This window comes from Rhincodon typus, chromosome 3 (genome assembly GCF_021869965.1).
Source record: "Rhincodon typus isolate 14 chromosome 3, sRhiTyp1.1, whole genome shotgun sequence".
Taxonomy (NCBI): Eukaryota; Metazoa; Chordata; class Chondrichthyes; order Orectolobiformes; family Rhincodontidae; genus Rhincodon; species Rhincodon typus.
Genome location: NC_063334.1, coordinates 28,683,514 through 28,704,828, shown reverse-complemented (window position 1 = coordinate 28,704,828; position 21,315 = coordinate 28,683,514). Strand labels below are relative to the sequence as shown.

General features: G+C 41.1%; 1 protein-coding gene across 1 annotated transcript in view; it reads left to right on the top strand.

Moving 5' to 3' along the window:
• LOC109926963 (atrial natriuretic peptide receptor 1) overlaps window positions 1-21,315 on the top strand; it is a 54,512-nt gene that overhangs the window by 6,167 nt on the left and 27,030 nt on the right. The window contains exons 3-13 of the mRNA XM_048620137.1: window positions 2,116-2,239; window positions 3,792-3,896; window positions 4,800-4,902; window positions 6,776-6,915; window positions 7,034-7,106; window positions 8,374-8,512; window positions 12,862-12,948; window positions 18,223-18,366; window positions 19,844-19,965; window positions 20,360-20,498; window positions 20,756-20,804. Coding sequence (XP_048476094.1) covers window positions 2,116-2,239; window positions 3,792-3,896; window positions 4,800-4,902; window positions 6,776-6,915; window positions 7,034-7,106; window positions 8,374-8,512; window positions 12,862-12,948; window positions 18,223-18,366; window positions 19,844-19,965; window positions 20,360-20,498; window positions 20,756-20,804 — 1,225 coding nt within the window. The remainder of the gene's footprint in view (window positions 1-2,115; window positions 2,240-3,791; window positions 3,897-4,799; window positions 4,903-6,775; window positions 6,916-7,033; window positions 7,107-8,373; window positions 8,513-12,861; window positions 12,949-18,222; window positions 18,367-19,843; window positions 19,966-20,359; window positions 20,499-20,755; window positions 20,805-21,315) is intronic.

The following is a 21,315-nucleotide window of genomic DNA, read 5'->3' as shown; positions in this document are numbered from 1 at the left end:
GAGCAGACACTGGCTTCCAGCAACTGAAGGTGCTACGCTCCAAAAATATGAGGAAAAGAAAAAATATACCTCCTTTTACTACTTCACCAGACCCCTACACTTACCAAACTGCCTGACCTTTCGCTCTGTGCTACTTGTACTCGGTGCTAGCTACACTTTTCCTGGCCATTTATTGATACTGCTTGTAACTTAGATAAACCAGCTCTGTCCCACTATTGTGAAGAGACAAATTTTGGATAACCCTTTAATTAGCTAACTATACTGTAGGTTCTCTCTTCCTTGTCTAAGCCTGAAAAAAAAATCTTGAGATGTTAAATTTGACTTAAGCAACGAATCTCACTTTAATGTTTAACATTTAAATGCTAAAAGCAACTAACACTTTTAAAGTAACATTACTCTTTACGAGAGAGTTACAAAGGGTCATTCAGAAACAGGCTAAGGCAGGGAAATAGAATATGAGTGTAAACTAATGAGTGGCATTAAAATGCATGACATAAGCTTCTCCATCTGAGTGTGTTAAAAGAGGTGGATGTAGTAATAATAGATGCATTGGTGGTCATTTTTCAAAATTTATACTGACTCTGAAATGGACCCTGCTGTTTGGGAAGTGGTGCATACAACCACATTATTCAAGAAAGGAGAAAGAAGGAAAACTGGGAAATATAGACCTATTAGTCAGAAGCAGGGAAAATGTTAGAATCACTAATGAATACTATGGAAATACTGGTAAACTTGGCAAGAATCAACATGGATTTATGAAAGGGTAATCATGTTTGATTCACCTGCTGGATTTTTCTTTTGAGACATAATTTGCAGAATAGGTAAGGAAGAACTGGTGAAGTTTGCATGCTCTCCTCATGACTGTGTGGGTTTCCTCCCACACCCCAAAGATATGCTAAATTGCCCTAGTGTCCAGGGATGTGCAGGTGAGGTGGATTAGCCATGGGAAATGCAGGGTTACAGGTACAGAGTAGGGGGTTTGGTCAATGTGGACTCAATTCGCCGAATGGTCTGCTTCCACACTCTGGGGATTCTATGATTATAGAGTTAGATTAAAGAGTGCCTTGGTAAATGAAGACGTTGCATTGGGAGTAGTGAACTAACTTCAAATAGTGAAATAATATGCAATTACAACGCTTTGGAACGGAAAAAAGCCTAAGCTCAGTTGTGTGAAGACTCCAGGAAGAATCTATCAGACTCTTAAAATGGCAAATTGAAGCTACACTTTAATATTAACTTCAATAGATGTGAAAGAGAAGAGAATTCCGTCCTCTCTGACAACTGTAAAGGACTGTTTATAGCATTAATGCAATTGTATTTTTGCCATGTGTTTTGAAATCCTTAAGCATATGTTTTATGTAAATAGTTTGATTTATTCTATTTTATCTTCATTTCTTTTGCAAAGTAAAATTCTGCTTATTCTTTTATTAAAACTGAACCTGCAACATTTGTGTTTCAGTAAAAGATCACCTGGTTAAAACCAAAAGGAAAATATATCTATCAAGCCAGATTTCAGTCTGGGATCTGACTTGTCTATCAGTAACAATAGTTTGGAATCAAAAGGGTAGATGTAGGAAGGATCTATCCCCTGGTTGGTTCGCCTAGAACTAGAATTAGACAATCTCAGAATAAAAGGCGGGCCATTTCGGACTCGGATGAGGAGGGATTCTTTCCCTCGGGTGGTGAGTTATTGGAATTCTCTGTCCCTTAGGGCTGTGGAGCCTGAGTCATTGAGTATGTTCAAGTTTTAGATCGATAGATTTCTAGATCTTAAAAAGATCAAGGGATATGGGTATAGGTGCAGGAAAACTATGTTAAAATAGAAGATCTCACTGAATGCCGGTGTGGGTTCAAAGAACTGAATGGCCTACTCCTGCTCCTATTTCTTTTATTGTTAGTAACTTGTTTATAATGGGCCTGAAACTTCTTGAAGTTGTGTTTCAAATAAGAGTTTCATTCACACTACTCAACACCAGTCAAAAAGGGCAGAACTTGACGGAAAATCCACAAGTTTCATTTCTACATCTCCAGTTTTATCATGAACATGAAGTCTTCTAGAAAATATCTTTGTGCCATCTGTAATTAATACCACTTGCCTATTTTGTCGACATCTAGCAATCCGACAGAAGCCAAAGCTTTCTGTGAAGAGAAGGAGTGTCCCTTGGACTGGAAGAATGCCAATGAAGACAACTGCTGTGTGCACCATGCCAACATTCACTCCTGCCCACTCAATTTTATGGTTAGTGATCTCACTCTTTGACTCTGGGTATGACTGTACTATACACAAATTGATACAAACACAGACAATGCTGGAAAAACTCAGCAGGTCTGACGGCATCTATATGGAGGGAACCAGAGTTGATGTTTAGAGTCTGACTCTTCTTCAGCTTTATCTACAGCTTGTTGTTTGTGGCTTGATAGTACAAAACTCAAGTATAGCTGAAAAAGGGACATGCTGTCAAAAAGCTTTTCATTTTGCACTCATCACAACAGGCACAGAATGCCACATTTCAAAGGGAGGAACAATTTATACTGCATGACAAAAGGGTTTGATTGGTTGGCAATTCAACTCTAATTGGTTGAGACATTACCACCCAATTAGCACACTTTTCTTCAGTTTATGCCTTCAAGATTTGATATTCTGGTCAAAAAGCTTTGATAATATGTGCCTAACTTCATACAATGATTAAACTCTCATTTCCCTCTCTTTGTACTGGATACAGTACTTACCAAACTTCTCCCTACTGTGACCCCATTTGAATATTGTTGTTACCCCTCAGTGGGACCTGGAGTGGGTTAATGTGGGCAAATGAGGTTCGATGCAGAGAAGTGTAAGGTGATGCAATTTGGTTGGAAGAACAATGAAACACAATAGGAAATAGGGGGTACAATTCTAAATGGGGTGGCAGGAGCAAAGGGACGTCAGTGTATATGTGCACAGATCATTAAAGATGGCAGGACAATTGGAGAGAGCAGTTAGTAGACCATACGGTGTCCTCAGCTTTATCAGTAGGGGTGAGGAGGTGATTTTGAACTTGTACAAGACACTTGTTAGACCCAAGTTAAGAGTATTGTGCACAATTGTGGGCACAACATTGTAGGGAGAGATGTGAATGCATTGGAGAGAATGCAGAAGCAATTTACAAGAATTGCTCTAGCAATGGGAAACTTCAGTTAAGAAAAATTGAAGTTGGAACTTTTCACTTGGAGGGGAGAAGCCTGGGAGGATATTTGATAGAGGGTTTTCAAAATTGAGTGAGCTGGTTGGAGGTAGGGAGAAGCTGTAAAAGAAACAAGAGTGGGGAAAACTAAGCAAGGGTGACGTGAGGGAAAACTTTTCCACTTAGCAAGCAGTTAAAGTATAGAATGCAATGCTTGGAAGGGTGATGGAGAAACGTTCAATTGAGGCATTCAAGAGGGCACTGGATGATTATTTGGATAGGAATAGTGTGCAGGAAAATGGGGAAAGAGCAGGAAGTTGCCAATAGGTAATAATGTTTGTTTGAAGAGCCAGTGCATGCATGATGGGCTGAATGGCTTCCTTATGCCCTGTAACAATTCTGTGACACTGGGAACCTGTCTATTCAAGTGGAAGGGCAGTTGTTATAACTTAGAGCCATTGTTGCCTTGGAGTATGTGATGCAAAGTTTCATCTTGTAGTCCCAACAAATCACTTTGTCAAATCCTGGTGTAATCAGTAGGTTACAGACCCCTCTGTATATTCAAGCTGATTAAATCCAATAATTATTTGGTGCTGAGGCTTAATGTACATTTTTTTTTGCTCCTTGAAGGTAAAGGGAGGAATTTGTGGTCCGTGGATTCCTGATGACGGGCAGATAGTTACCCATACTATATCCACTGCGGGGAAGATCAGCCAAATCAATTGGACTGCCAAGGTAACTTAGGAACATCTGAAGGTATGAACAGTGAAGACATGAATAGGCCTCCTGGCCTTATGGAGGGTGCAGAGGAGGTTTGTCAGAATGGTACCAAGAATGAGAGACTTCATTTCTGCAGACAGACTAGAGATGATTGGATTCTTCTCCTTTAGAGCAGAGAAGGTTAAGGGGAGATTTAACTGAGGTCTTAAAAATCATGAAGTGTTTTGATAGACTAAATAAGGGGTTTTATTTCCTCTCTTATGAGGATCAGTAACCAGATAAATAAAAGTTCAAGGTATTTAATGCAACGATCAGGAGTGAGATAATGATTTCATTCCTTGCTCAGTTTGTTCTTAGGGAGCTGGAATTGCTATCTAAAAGATAGTCAAAGCAGATTCAAAGAGAAAATTTTTAACGGGCAGGTGGGAAAGTGTGGTGGGGATTAGGACCTTTTTTCCTAAGAGCTAGCATGGGGTGATTGACTGAATGATCTCCCTCTGTGCTCTTTCATCTTATGATCCCAAGGTCTATTCCAGCCTGTCATACATTGTGTTTATACCTTGTGTATAATGTCATGTAATCTCCAGACTATGTGAAACAATGTGATATCTTGGAAGTGACAAATGGTCTCTCAGAAAATCAAGGAATGTGGGGAGCAAGTAGGAAAATGGAGTCAAGATTTGTGCATTTCAGTACATTGGCAAAAATATAACAATTGAAGCTGATGTGCTTATTTTCTGTTTTTATGGTTAAGTTCTTTTATTAATTGTTACCCTTTGAATAAATACAAATTTATCTGGCTGGTAGCACAGGGACAATGCAGTTATTTTAGAAACAGAATATAATTGTTAAATGTATAGCTGAGTGCACTGGTTTAAGACTGCAGTAATCTTAATTTCTCATGCTTTCCGACTGTAGGTGGTCCTTGTCCATCTTGGTGTAACCTCCCTAATAGCTCACATCAAGGTTGGTCGAATGCAAGCGGCACTGGAGGCTAAAACCATGGTGTTACCTGCGCAAGGTAATTCAGACTAAAATGCTGTGCATCACTGTGAGAATTGATTGTAATTAAAGAACAATGCAAATTTTTATTTGGAATAATTTTGCAGGGGTAAATCATTGTAAATAGATCACCCCGTCGCGCTTGCAAACTGCAGGGGCTGAGATTCAGATCTATAGGTCTAAATCAACCCTGAGTTGAGTCGCACAGCTTTAAGACCCTACCAGCACTCGGAAGAACTGCAGTTTTAAGGTGCCACCTTTTTGGAGGCAATGTTAAAACAAAGCTCTGTCTCTTCATTCAAGTGAACATGACTAACTCATGGTCACTATTTCAAAGAACAGTTCCGGCCAGTATGTATCCTGCAGCCAGCTCTGTGGGAAGAAGAGACAATTTGGTCATTCTTGCACTGTTCTCTTTTTTTTGGGATTTTGCTGCACAAAATCAGCTCCCGCCTTTTCCTACATTCCAACAGTAAGTACACTTCTGAAAGCATTTAATTGATGGTAAAACCCTTCAAGACATTCTTGAGTTTGAGAAACACACAATATCTTTCAGTCCTCTACAGTCTTTGTGACTATGGTTCTCCAATGAGCCCCTGTGACTGCTGTAGTTCATAAAATAAACTATGCAGATCCTTCCCATTGAAACTGTGATCAACTTTCACACTCTCAATGAGTTTTTAGCTTTATAATGAATGGTAATTTTGAATAGCCAAGTGTGTCAATATTATGGTCGAAAGTCTATAGTACATACAATTACCATTTGGGAATGTAGATCTTTAGAATAGAAACAGATGAGTTTTGGTTTCAGTTCTGTGAGAGTGACTTTTTTCTAAAAAGACCAAAATGTAATTTTGAAAAATTGACCTAAATACATAATTTCCTAGAAAGCATGTGACTTAGTGTCTGGTCAGATAGCAATATAGTTTATTGATCAAATGTTTACGACATTAAGTTTATGACATAGAGAGACAAATGATCAAGGGTCACTGGTAGTATAGTTTGAGCTCAAATTGGGTGAATCGGGTTTCAGTTTGACCCTACCAGAAAGAGGTTTTCAGGTCAGGAAAGCACTGCCATCCTAGCACCAGAGTAGTTTGTGTTTGCAGGATCGCAATTAGATTGTGAAAGTTTGAAAAACTTCTCGGCTGTTAAAACAGAAAATGAATCCAGGCTATCTGAACTAGAAAGAAGTCATAAAACTACTTCAGCAGTCCAAGGAGAAAAATGGTGGAAGATTTAGTTTAGTAACAAATTGAAGAGTTAAGATTGGAGTGGTGTTTCTCTGGGATTGAGTATCTGAAAATGATATTGCTAGGAAAAAGGTTCAATATCAGTTTGTTTTCCAAGTCAAGGTCTTAAATTGACTTGTATATGAACATAACTTGGTTTGTTTCTTTTTCTGTTCCATAACAAACTTGTGTTCTTTATCAAAAGAACATTGGCAGTTTTGTGTGAATATGTTCAGTGAATGACCATGGTGGTAACCAAGTATAAAACATTAAACTTATAATGCCTCAAGCCAGGTTTCATTCTGGGATCTGACTTGTCAAGTATTACCAAGAGCTGGGATATAAATAGAAAATAATTATAATAAATCCAATTGAGAATTGAAGCTTCTTTATCCAAGGTGGGGAGAATATGATGAAAATGTTGCTGAGGATTGCATTTAAGGGAAGCATGATAAACATATTTACGAAGAAAAGGATAGAAAGATGTGCTGTAGTGTTGAGAGGAAGAGGGGTTGAGAGGAGGCTCGTGTGAAACATTAATGACAGCATTTATTAGTTGGACAAAATGACTTGTTTTTCTAAATTATCTGTAACATGTTTTTCTATTGAGCACTGAGATATAACAATGCACTAATAGCGTCTTCCTATTCTTGTGTTGAGTGTGTGGAGATGATAACTGTGATAAGGATGAAACGTGCTCCACTTGTCCAGCAGATTGTGGTGACTGCACTTCCACCATCAAAATAGCTATCAGTTTCCCCATCTCGCTGGCATGTGTTGGCTTCATCCTTACTGTTGTGGTAGGTCTTTTTGTGATGCTCTTTGTGTTTGTCTATGCCTTTACATAAAACAAAATACATCAATAAAAGATCTTAATTGACTGTGCAACATTTACTCACCTTTTTTTTCTCATCTCAGTGGCTTCAGTATCAGAAGCAAAAGATGTTGTGGGATGAAAGCTGGATCATTGACTTCAATCAAATTAAGCAAGGTTTGTGTGTTGCTGTGGAGCTGCTAGCTGTGGGTATAAGTTTGATCAATAAATTAGTAGATTCGTTTGTGCTGGTTGCACGGATCATATGCTGCATTCAATGTACAAAGGCATGGATATGCAGATTATTGTTTGCAGCCTTAGACTGACCGCTGCCTCACTGTCCTGCAGTGATTCCATGATAATATTCCAGAGCACAAATTGTTTTTCTCTGAATACATCTGATGATCAGCCAGTCATTAAACTGAAACTAATATTTGCTTTGCACAAGTGAAGCTGCCAGTCAATTGTGCTCAATTTAAATAATCTTGTATGATGGTGTATTTGAAATGAATTTGTGTTCCTCATAATTTATCTCGTCCATATTTCTATAATCTTCTCCAGCCCCAGAAACCTCTTGATGCTGCTCTCTTCCACATCGTTTCACCTTGGTGCCTTCAATCGCCTGAGCTCTATCAAGTCTGTCCCTAAACCTAGCCATATAGCAGCTCTCTCTCATTCTTTAAGATACTCCTTAAAATCTGTCTCTTTTAATAAACTTTTCTTCTTCCGTCATTATCTGCTCGATGTGACTTGGTGTCAGGTTTTGTCTGATGATGCTCGTCTGAAGTGCCTTGGGATGTTTCACTATGTTAAAGGTGCTGTATAGACGCAAGTTGTTGTGAACTTTTGCAGAACTAAAACAAGCAACACCTACATAAGTCAAAGCATATAGTCCTGTCAGCTGTGGGTCAGCACTTAATCTGCTCAACTTTGTTACCAGTTCCAATCCTGTTGGAAAGAGCTGAATATTTAGTCTTGGCTGACATGCCTGTGCTTCTACATTGGAGGTGATGACTTTTGGGTAGGATGATAAACCAAAGCCCTGCTACCCTCTCTGGTACATGTAAAGGATTTTACAGCACAGTTTTGAGAAAGAGCACAGGAAGTATTGCTAATGTCCTAGTCAACAGTTATTCCATTACCAACATCTAAATGGATAATTTTATTTAATTATTGTTTGTAGGAGCTTTCTCTGCATGCATTGGACACCTTGTTTCCTAAATTACAAAATTGACAACACTTGGAGTACTTAGTTGGCTGTAAAGAACTTTGGAAATGTATTGAGATCGTGAAAGCCACAATATAAATGCAAATTTCTTGTATCTTTCTTTTCAACAGACATTGGCCAATTACATACAGTTACTTGACTAAACAATGTTCTGCTCAGCAGGAAGAAATTGAGTATCTGTAAGTTTTGATGTGACATTTCTGAACTCTCCTGCAGATCATACCATGATGGGCAGCTTGGGCAGTGTTCCCAATGGAGCCAGTGATTCCAATGCCAGCTGTATCACCACAGTGAGCTCTTGTACAGGACCACTCACTGCATCCAGAAAACAGCACTTTACCCAGACAGGCATATTGTAAGTGAAATATACTAATCCATTAACACATTCCAAGTAGTGTGCACAATTTTCCTTCAGGACAGATACACTTGCATTTGAAGCCCTTCAAAGAATATGAACTGGGCGGATTCCTGAGATGAGGGACTTGTGCTCTGAGGAAATAGTGAGCAAATTTGGAATATACACATGGGAGTATATAAGAACGAGGGATGATCTTATTGAAACATGTACGATTGTGAGGGTGGGTAGTAGTATTTACCAAGTAGATGCAGATAATTCTCCAAGTTGTGTGGGGGGAGAGGTCTAAAATGGGGGATAAAATCCAAAAGAACTGCGGATGCTGTAAATCAGGAGCAAAAACAGAGTTGCTGGAAAAGCTCAGGAGATCTTGCAGCATCTGTGAAGGAAGAAAACACAGTTAACATTTCAGGTCCGGTGACCCTTCCTCAGAACTGGTGGCTGGGAAAGCAACGTTCCGAGGAAGGGTCACCGGACTCAATGTTAATTGTGTTTTCTTCCTTCGCAGATGCTGCCAGACTTGCTGAGTTTTTCCAGCAACTTTGTTTTTGCTTTAAAATAGGGGCACAGTTTCAAACTAAATGGTATCCCATTTAAGTTGAAAAGGAGGAGAAATTCCTTCTCTCAGAGGGACTTTAAGTGTTTGGATGTCTCTTGCCCAGTGGCAGTGGAAACTGAATATATGTAAGGCTGAAGGAGACAAAGTTTTTTGATTGACAAAACAATCAAAGGTTATGGGGACACGCAAGTATTTTAGTTAAGACCAAAATCAGATCGGTCATCATCTAATGGAGTGGTACAGCAGTTCAATGGGACAAATGGTCCCTACGTCTGATGCTCATTCTTGTTATTTTTATAAAAGCCAAAAGAACTGCCGTAAATCAGAAACAAAAATAGAAATTGCTGGAAAAGCTCAGCAGGTCTGGTAGCACCTGTGGAGAGAAACCAGTTAACATTTTAGTAAGCCTTACTTAGAACTGATGGTAGCTAGGAAAGGGTGACGGTAGGGGGTAAGGAGTAAATGATAGGTAGGGATAGAGCCCAAAAAGAGAGAAGAATAGTTGGACAGAAAAAGAAGTGGATAACGATCTGGCAAGGAGGGTGAATAGCTATTAATGAGGACTGTTAGTGGCTAATGATGGGTTGTGCGTAATAGCAGACCATGTGAGAACAAGGCCTGGTGTGTGGGGGTTGGGGTAAGGGTATGGAGAGCTCAAGCCGTAAAGTTATTGAACTCCATATTTAGCCTGGAAGGCTGCAGGGTCCCCCAAGCAGAAAATGAGATGCTGTTCTTCTGGCTTGCCACAGTACTTTGGAATGTGGTGACCATCCTGAAAGGAGCCACAGAAATGCAAATCCTTGGTTTGAATTGTACTGTCCTCAACAAAGCAAAAGAGCTCACTGCTGATCCTAAAGGAAGCCTTGCAGAGAGATTGAGTAATATCTGTTGTGATAACTTTAACTCTCTTACTAGATAGTGAAATGGAACATCAGTTTTTAAAGGAGATTTTCAATGTGTAGCTAATAATATATCACACTATCCAAGCAGCCAATCCAATTAAAGCATTCTCACAGACAGCCCAGCAGGAATTTAATAAATTAATCAACCTACTGTTAAATAAAATTTACACAGCAAAATAAATATTGGAGCATATACCTAGAGGTAAACTAGAAGTTGAAATATTATTTTTAAAGATATTTATTGTTACAATCTATTAATCTTGAAAATCTTTAACAACGTTCAACAAACTTTCCTGGGCTACAGAGATCATTCAGCAGTTTGAGACATAACCCAATATGAATGTCTTGCTGTTGAGCAGAGGTCATCAGCCACTCATTATCTTTCTAGTCACAAGATCATGGATCAGTCTATTTTGATTTGCCCCTTCTCCCTTTGAAAGATTGTTTTTGAAATTCCCTTTGCACTTTTACATGTAACAATATGTGGGTCTCTGTCTCTCCAAACATCCACTTAATTTACATACGTGGCCAATGTAGGCTGTATCAACCCTCTCGTATTATTTTAAAAAAAGAATTCTGAAATAAAAATGAAAACCGTCTATTGTACTTTAGGGTCTGACCTGTAGTCAGGACACCTTAAGATTTTTATCTGCAAGCTGCCATAGAACATGGGAAATTCTCTCAAATTAATGCCTATACTGTCTCTGTAAAGTGGTTTGGGAGCAGAGTTGTCATCACACAGTCTGTGGAGAAGCATTGAAGGACAAGCACAACGTCAGGAATCTTTTTGTTTCTTTGTGCGTTCACTAAATCTTGATCCAAAACAGTAATGCTAGTCAATACTGGCAGTTCATCACCAAAATCCTTGTAAATATCGCACCTTTCTTTCTTGTGCATCAAATAACTGTATAGTAACAGCATTGACAGATAACTCACTGCTATGTCAGTGATTAATCCAGTGTGTGTATACACATTCACGCATTAAATAGAATGCATGTCATAGGAATAGTGGTCTATCTGATCTTTCCTGGTATCTGTGTATTGCATAAACATTCTTCCACTGTGATTTCAACGTTAGGTTGGAGAAGCTGGAATTGTTTCTTCTGGAATAAAACATTTGATGGGAGGCTTACAAGATTATTACAGGTTAAAGCAAAATAGATAAAGAAAAGCTTTTGCTATAAGCTCATGGTTCAAGGACTGGAGGACAAACGTTGACAGCTTTGGATAAGAGATACAGGGGATGTGGGGAAGAACCATCTTTATATACAGAAAGTGATATTAACCATTTTGGTGAGCAATTGGATCTGGACTCCTTTTTACCAGCAGCAGGTCAACAGCATGACTACTGTCAGTGTTTGTTTGGCCTTTGTTTGGCTGTAGCTGGAGGAGAAAGGAGCTTTGATGGATGTGTGCCCTCAAAGTCAAGTGAGTGGGGTCCAGGACTCACTGAGGGCAGTTGACACCATTGCCAATGGGACGGTCATCACAGTTGTGCTGAGTGACTAGTTGTCCCAGATTTTTCAGGAAGGACCTTGAAATTTAGCATTTAGCCTGGGTCCTGGGTCAAGTCTTTCTGGGACATACCTTTTCCCAGGTTTGTTCTGTCTCTGCAAGCTTCATGTCTGCTCACACCCTGGCACTTACATGGGCTTGGGTTTGGGGCTGTGCCGAGGATGTCAGGCTATGAGGTCTGAAGCATGGCCAAATCATGCATGAGTCAAAGATTGACGTTGCAGCAGCACCCGCACCCCCCCCCCCCACCCCCACCCCCCCCCCAACCCCAGTCACCCTTACCACCACCACCACCACCACCACCAACATCCCCCCTCCCCCAAACATGCCCCTGCAGCCTCGGGAGGCACTGTGTGGGATGTGAAGTGGCGGAAAAGGAACCTGCCAAGATTTGCCCCAGCAGAGTCAGGAAGAGGCTGTCAATTGGCCATCAATTGGCCATTTAATTGGCTCATTTGGGTTCCTGATCAGTTTATGTGCCATCTTTCAGACCACTTGGAAAACGGTATGGCCATGGGAAAGCATGGGGCCTTATTTTAACTCTCCATCCCACTTTCACTCTGACCTCTCTGTCCTTGGTCTCCCGTAATATTTTAGCGAAGATCAGCATTCAATAAAGGAACGGCACCTCATCTTTCGATGAGTCTACAAAGCTATGTCTAAATTTTGAACTCACCAATTTCAGAACAGAACCTGGACTTCCAATTTTTTTTGTGTGTGGAGAGCACTTGTTTCTGATGCTGAAATTGACACCTTCCTGACACCCATCTTTTGTTTCTTTTAATTGCCTCCTGGCTATCTAAGTTGCAACGCATTGTCATCTCCTTTGTCATTTGTTCGCTCCTATTTTCTACCCTACTCCTCTTTCCTCTTAAATTTATCTGTGTACTTGTTTAGTTTTCTTTAAATCATTCACTGGATGAGCGCATCGTTGGCTAGGCTACCACTTATTGCCCATCCCTAATTGCCCAGATGCCAATACCTGTTATATCTTTGACTTGTTGCAGTTGTGACAGAAGATCATTGACCTGAAATTTTAGTTCTGTTTCTGTCTGTATAAAAAACATGTAAATGTCAGTTGTGGTGTGGTGCAGCATGAGTTAGATACAACATCGGGGAATTATATACTGCCTGTGAATGGTTCAGCTGCTGAAATCACATGCAAGCAACCCAGCACTTGTAGACTTTCTCCCCTACACATTCAGAATCGTGCCCCCCACCATCCAATTCTTTCAACTTCGTCCTTTTATGACCCATCTCAAATGTTATGACAAATATTTGGTTGATTTGATGAACTTTAATCATTTACAACATTTAGTTCTTAACAATGAAATGTGAAGCCCACTGCTATTAATCCTTTTTGTCATTTGTAGCAATGGGCGGACTGTTGCCATTAAGAAAATAAAGAAGAGAACTTTTGCCCTTTCCAAAGCCATTCGCAAAGAGGTGAAACTCGTCCGGTGAGTCACAACCCATAAGCAGTCTCTTTAGAACATAGAGCATAAATCAGTACAGCACAGTACAGGCCCTTCGGTCCACAACGTTGTGCCAAACTTTTACCCTAATCCTAAGGTCTATCTAACCTCCACCCCTACCTTATACTATCATCCATATGCCTATCTAACAGCCGCTTAAATGCCCCTAATGAGGCCGACTCCACTACCCTCTCCGGCATTGCATTCCACACCCCTACCACGTGCTGAGTAAAGAACCTACCTCTGACATCTCCCCTATATCTACCTCCACTCGCTTAAAAACTATGCCCCCTCATAATAGCTACCTCCACCCTAGGAAAAAGTCTCTGGCTGTCCACTCTATCTATACCTCTGATCATTTTGTACACCTCTATCAAGTCACTTCTCATCCTTCGTCATTCTAAAGAGAAAAGCCCTAGCGCTCTCAACCTTTCCCCATAAGACCTTCCCTCCATTCCAGGCAACATCCTGGTAAAGCTCCTCTGCACCTTTTCCAACGCTTCCACATCTTTCCTGTAATGAGGCGACCAGAACTGGACACAATATTCCAGATGTGGCCGAACCAGGGTTTTGTATAGCTGGAGCATAACTTCACGGCTCTTGAATTCAATCACTCTATTAATGAAAGCTAACACACCATACACCTTCTTAACAACTCTATCCACCTGGGTGGCAGCTTTCATGGAACTGTGGACATGAGCCCCAAGATCCCTCTGCTCCTTCACACTGCCAAGAATCTTTCCGTTAACCCTGTATTCTGTTTTCAAGTTTGTCCTTCCAAAATGAATCACCTCACAATTTTTAGGGTTAAACTCCATGTGCCACTTCTCAGCCCAGCTCTGCATCCTATCAATGTCCCTTTGTAACCTAGAACAGCCCTCCGCACTATCCACAACTCGACCCACCTTCCTATCGTCTGCAAACTTACTAATCCACCCTTCCACTCCTACATCCAAATCATTTACAAAAATCACAAATAGAAGAGGACCCAGAAAAGATCCTTGTGGTACACCACTCGTAACTGAGCACCATGTTGAATATTTTCCGTCCACTACCACCCTTTGTCTTCTAAGGATCAATCAATTCTGAATCCAATCTGCCAGATTTCCCCCTATCTCCTGCCTCCTTACCTTCTGCATGAGCCTACCATGGGGAACCTTATCAAATGCCTTACTTAAATCTATGTATACCACATCCACTGCTCTACCTTCATCCACGTGTTTGGTCACCTCTTCAAAGAATTCAATAATGTTTGTGAGGCATGATCTACCCCTCACAAATCCATGCTGACTATCACGAATCAAACTGTGCCTATCCAAGAGATCATAAATCCTATCTCTTAGAGCCCTTTCCAATAAATTGCCCACCACTGACGTAAGACTAACTGGCCTGTAATTTCCAGGGTTATCCCTATTCCCATTTTTGAACGAGGGAATGACGTTTACCTCTCTCCAATCTTCCGGCACTATACCCGTAGAAAGTGAGGACGAAAAGATCATTGCCAAAGGCCCTGCAATCTCTTCCCTCGCTTCCCATAGAATCCTTGGATAAATCCCATCAGGCCTGGGGGACTTATCTGTCTTCAAGTTTCACAAAATTCCTAGTACATCTTCCTTACTACATCCACCTCCTCTAGCCTACCAGCCTGTTTCATACTGTCCTCCTCTACAACTAGGTCACTCTCAGTTGTGAATACTGAAGAAAAGTATTCATTAAGGACCTCTCGTATCCCTTTAGGCTCCGTGCACAAATTCCCTTCACAATCCTTGATCGGCCCTACCCTTTCTCTGGTCATTCTCTTATTCCTCACGTACGTGTAAAAAGCCTTGGAGTTTTCCTTGATCCTATCTGCCAAGGTTTTCCCTTGCCCCCTTATAGCTCTCCTAAGCCCTTTCTTCAGCTCCTTCCTGGATAACTTGTATTCCTCTAGAGCCTCTTCCATTCCTTGTTTCCTAAACCTTATATAAGCATCCTTCTTCCTCTTAACCAGTCGCTCCTCTCTTGAGAACCAAGGCTCCCTCACTCGACCGCATCTTCCCTGCCTGCTAGGGACAAACATATCAAGCACACGCAGTCTGCATTCCTTAAACAATCTCCACATTTCAATAGTGCTCTTCCCTGACAGCATCTGTTCCCAATTTATGTTACCCAGTTCTTGCCTAACAGAATTGTAATTACCCTTGCGCCAATTATAAACCTTACCCTGTTGTATGTGCCTATCCTTTTCCATGACTATTGTAAAAGTAAGAGTTATGATCGCTACCGCCAAAATGCTCTCCTACCAACAGGTCTAACACTTGGCCCGGTTCATTGCCAAGCACCAAATCCAAAGTGGCCTCTCCTCGTGTTGGTCTATCTACGTACTGTGTCAGGAATCCTTCCTGAACGCACTGGACAACATCCGCTCCATCTAAACTATTACAACTAAGAGGTTTCCAATCAATATTTGGAAAGTTGAAGTCACCCATGACTACAGCCCTGTGACTTCTGCACCTTTCCAGTATCTGCCTCCTAATCCGCTCCTCCACTTCTCTGCAACTATTAGGGGGTCTGTAAAAATACCCCCAACAAAGTGACTGCTCCTTTCTTGTTCCTGACCTCAACCCAAACTGACTCTGTAGACATATCATTCTCGAACTGCCTTTCAGTAGCTGCGATACTAGCCCTGACTAGCAATGCCACTCCCCCGCCTCTTTTACCACCCTCCCTATTTCCCTATTTCTTTTAAAGCATCTAAATCCCGGAACTTCCAACAACCATTCCTCTCCCTGAGTTACCCAAGTTTCTGTAATGGCCACAACATCATAGTTCCAAATACTGACCCATGCTTTAAGTTCATCCGCCTAATTTCTGATACTTCTAGCATTGAAGTACACACACCACAAACCATCTTTGTGTCCACAATTACGCTCCATCGACCGCATTTCTTTATTAACAACCTCACTCCCTGTTGTGTCTGTTGGAAGGCTGAATACCTCATCCTCTGAATTACAAATCCGGTTCCCCATCCCCTGCCCATCTAGTTTAAACCATCCGGTATAACTCGAGCAAACCTCCCTCCCAGGACATTTGTGCCCTTCTGGTTCAGGTGCAACCCGTCCTTACTGTACAGGTCCCACCTTCCCCATAATGTGCTCCAATTATCCACATAATGGAAGCCCTCCCTCCTACACCAGCCCTGTAGCCACGTGTTTAGCTGCACTCTCTCCCTATTTCTTACCTCGTTATCACGTGGCACTGGTAGTTATCCAGAGATAACTACCCTGTTTGTCCTGGACTTCAGCTTCCAACCTAACTCCCTGTACTCGTTTTTCACATTCTCAGTCCTTTTTCTACCTATGTCATTGGTACCGATGTGTACCATGACTGCTGGTTGCTCATCCTCCCCCTTAAGGATCTTGAAGACACGATCCGAGACATCATGGACCCTGGCACCAAGGAGGCAACATACCATCCGTTCATCTCATTCGCGTCCACAGAACCACCTGTCTGTGCCTCTTACTATTGAATCCCCCACTACAATTGCTCTCCTATTTTCCCCCCTTCCCTTCTGTGCCACAGGGCCAGGCTCAGTGCCAGAGACCTGTACACTATGGCCTTCCCCCTAGTAGGTCGTCCCCCTCAACAGTATCCAAAACGGTATACTTATTATTGAGGGGAATGGCCACAGGGGATCCCTGCACTGTTTGCCTATTCCCTTTCCCCTTCCTGACAGTCACCCAGCTGCCTTTTTCCTGTACCTTAGGAGTGACCACCTCCTTATAACTCCTCTCTATCACCCCCCTCAGCCTCCCAAATGATCAGGAGTTCGTCCAGGTCCAGCTCCAGCTCCAGCTCCAGTTCCCTAACGCGGTTTTTGAGGAGCTGGAGTTGGGTGCACTTCTCGCAGGTGAAGTCAGAGAGGACACCAGCAGTGACCCTTACCTCCCGCATCCTGCAAGAGGAGCATGCAACTGCCCTAGCTTCCATTCCCTCTACTCTAGCTTTCCAGAAGAATAAAAAAAACCTTACCTTACCGACCCTCCACACAGTCTTTTTTTTTGGTTAGAGAACAAGGATGGGTGGGAGACACTACATGTGTAGTGTTTCAGGTTTAGCCAATGGCCAAATATATTAGTTCCTTCCTGGCTCGCATTCTCTCCACAAACCCACTGCTCCAAACAAGAAGTTTGTTTAACTCTGGTCTCCAACGTATAGATTGCAATTGATTGGTTGATCATAGAGCCTCTGAGTCGATCTTACAGCCTGCCCGTGCTCCCTTACTGTGTGTGCGTACCAGTTGTCATGGCATGACTTGCAATTACAGAAGCCATGTGGCTGGAGAAAAGCGGTTGCTCTTAATCGGCTTTGCCAATTTGTTGCAGTGCGTTTCAGTTTGGTCAAGTTGTAGTAACATTGCAAGGTAAGTTACGTTTTGTAGTGGGAATGCAAAAAAAATGAATGACATCTATTCTAGGATTGATGTGTGAAGGTAGCATATTACAGCACTAGAGACACAGGAGGCTATTCAGCTCGTTATGTCCACATGTACTCTACAAGGTCAGTTCAGCTTTTCCCACTCCTCCACCCATTCTCTGCAGACACGCAATTTTTTTCTTCAGTGGCTTATCCAGGATGAAGAAAAATTGTGGGGAATGTTGCTGCACCCCACATCCGTAACTGAGCAACAGAGGCTGACAAGGAGCCCTGAAACAAATCATGCCCATGATGGTGACCTCCTGTGCCTCCACACTTGAAAGCAGCTAACGACATTCTGGATGTTCCAGTGTTGCAGATCCAGACGCTGAGCTATAATGTGACCAGCAGCAGTGTGAAATCACAAACCACAAGGTGAAGCGATAATGATGAGTGATGAAAATGGATCATTTTAAAGGAAACCAAAAATATTCAAATTCTACCCAGAATGGAAAAATAGATTTCTGTTCACAACTATAAATGATGAGTGTTTGTTTGCCTTGTATGACACCAAAATATATCAATAATGAGAAAAGAGAATTGGGTACATCACGAAACGATGGATAGTAATTTCAAGGATACTTTTCCCTTGAACAGTTTGCTTCATACAAAGAAAGTTGATGACCTGAGGTGGTTTTGAAAGCTCCACAGTAATATTTATCTAAATTGCCAGCACAAGGTAAGACCTGCACTGAAGCATCAGTTCACATTTACAATCTTCTGGCAAAGCGCACATACACTGTTAGCCAGGAGATTAAGGGAGCTGTGAACTTTATAATTTATACATATGTTTGAATTTGACAGTGAACTTGATCATCCAAACCTTTGCAAATTTATTGGAGGATGTCTTGAAGTTCCAAATGTAGCAATAATAACGGAGTACTGCCCAAAAGGAAGCCTGAATGATGTCCTCCTTAATGAAGACATCCCGTTAAACTGGGGTTTCAGGTAAGAGTTTAGAGCGAAGAATTCGGCTTATAATCCCACTCTCAACCCCAACCCCAGTTATGTCTTAGTTATTAAGTTACTCCCTTGTCTTTTGATCCAGGAATGAAGATCAACCTCCTGTATCTTGTCCATCTCCTCTCATTTCATGCTTGGCTACTTCACCAGGGGACGGATTTCAGACAAATCCACGGTGGTCCTTATTGTTGTCTGCGCGCGTACTCTCTCACACACCACACTCATACGTGCATGTGTAGATATGTGTAGCTACATTTATAGCCACACAATCGCATGTTCAAACATATGCATGCAGAACTCTCTCTCACAAACTGAAACATGCTTAATTATACTCCTAAACATTTACACATACAAACACAGTCACTCACATGCTCAACAGATACTCAAGTATACACAGATACACATACATCTACCCATTATTATTATCTTTAGCCCAGAAATTGGGTTTTTAAAAAGTTGCAATTTCTTTAAAATGTGAAATATGTAATTGTTTTTAAGAATCTTTGAAAAGGACTTTTTTGCATCAGTTGTAAAATGACTAATTATAGTTTTCTTTGACAATGAGATACTGGCCTAGGTAACTCAGCAGCCTTTGACCTGGAAACAGTACCAATGGGAAGAAAGTTCAAGCTAGAAGCCATGTGGCTGTTGCACAGGAAAGCTGTAGACATGAAGGAAACAGAAGAGCTAGATGGTACTATTTCAAAGAATAGTAGGGAGGGCCTGCTCCTTTTGGCCCTGGGCCAACTCTGATTGATGGATTGAAAAATAAATAACACAGACTGAGAAAAATGTATACATTCAACAGTGTGAATTTCATGTCAAATTAGGTACAGAGAACTAAAAGGAGGGAAATTTTTAAAAAAACTATTAAAGATTAGATTAAAAATTGGAATCGAAAAGTAAAAAAGCAAACCTTGAACATTTTTAATGATTTGTTTTTAATCTCCCAACCACAATTAAAACATAAAGAAAAAACTTCCACACTCAATGGGTAAATTGTCAGTGCCAGAGATTCTTTTGGAAGTAATTAACATGTCACGGGTTATTAAAGCATACTTGGACGAACATTTGAACTCCCTGTGGATTTAGTCCATATCTACCATACAAAATTTTGCCAGTCAGTGTACGTCAAAGTGAGGGAGATGACTACTGCGATTCTGTTCTTCTGAAGCTAACAGCAGACTGTCATAATTCAGGCAGAAACTTAGATTTATGTATTTAACTGCACAACTCTCCCCTGCACATAATGCTCAATACCCTCATCTTTGCTTTGACAATAAAACTGGGCCAAAATTGCCAAAGAAACAATAACTGTTTATAAAAACAGTGTCACGAAGATACTGCCCCCATGACTTGAGCTTAATATTGAAGATCCAACAGAACATTAAATGATACAATAGCATTTAATTCTTGTGTGGTGTATTGGTGTGTTGGTTAACCCTTTCTGATTTCACCCCAGATTTTCCTTTGCCACTGACATTGCCAGAGGCATGGCTTATCTTCACCAGCATAAAATCTACCACAGCCGATTAAAATCCACCAATGCAGTGATTGATGACCGTTGGGTTTGCAAACTTACAGGTAAGCAATGGCAATATTTAAAGGCAGGAAACAGTCACCTGGCCAAAATCTGACTCCTTACAATATTCTAATAGTCTCATGATAGAACCATATATCACTGAAGGAGGCCGTTCAGCCCATTGTGTCTGTGTGAGTTCTTGGACAGAGCAGTCCATTAGTTGCATTCACCATGGCCTTTTCACTAATGACTGCAGTATGTTTAATTATCAATATTTATCTAGACCCCTTCACAAGTTAGTATTGAATCTGTGTCCACTGCCATTTCATTCATGGCATTCCAGATCAAAACAACTCATTCTGTAAAACATTTTCGTCATCTTGTCTCTGGGTCATCTTTTCCAATTGCCGTAAACCAGTGTCCTGCTGTCATAAAGTGTTCTATACTTCCCACCAGATTTCTGCTTGGCAATTTACAGAAAGGAGGACTTTGAGGATCCGCCTACAATGTACCAACAGAAGGTGATTCAAGAATATTTACCACCTGAGGCCCAGATGCCAAACTTCGAACCAACTCTTGCTGCAGATGTATACAGGTAACTAGGAGAAAAGAACCAGTTTTTTTTTTAAGCTGTTGCTTCATGGTGTTAGAGTTCTTGCCTCTGAATAAGACAGTTATGTGTTCAAGCCCCACTACACAGACATGAGCATAAAAACCTGGTGTGGAGGGAGTTTGGGTTCATGGAGTGGGGAATGTGTGAGTGGAATGGTGTTTGCGGTCAATAGAGCTTTCTGTCAACAGCTGTCCTTTTTTGGAAAGTCTTATTAAAGAAAGATTTTATCATTCTTACAGCTATGGCATCATTCTGCTAGAAATTGCAACCAGAAGTGACCTTGTACTGGTAAGTTTAACTAATAATATGATGCAGAATCTGGTCCTATTCTTTGATCAAGACCTTGAGATCCCGTACTGTAATTATATTTCCATTTAGAACAAAAGGCCATACAGTCCCTAGAGCCTGTTCTGCTGTTCAGATCATGGCTGATCTTTAATTTGACTCAATCTGTGTGCCTCTATTCTATAACCCTTGATACCCTTTGCCTAAAAATAAATCCATCAATCAGAAGTTTAAAAAGTTCTATTGTCCACCCACATAGCCTCAACAGCTTTTTTTTTTTGGAGTAGGTTCTGCATTTCCACTACCTTTTTGTGTGAATACATGCCCCCTAATATCAACCTGAATGGCCCAAACATACTGCTATAACTGTTGATTCAGAGATAGCAGGAACTGCCGATGCTGGAGAATCTGAGATAACAAGGTGTAGAGCTGGATGAACACAGCGGGCCAAGCAGCATCAGAGGAGCAGGAAAGCTGACGTTTCGGGTCTGGACCCTTCTTCAGAACTGGGGGA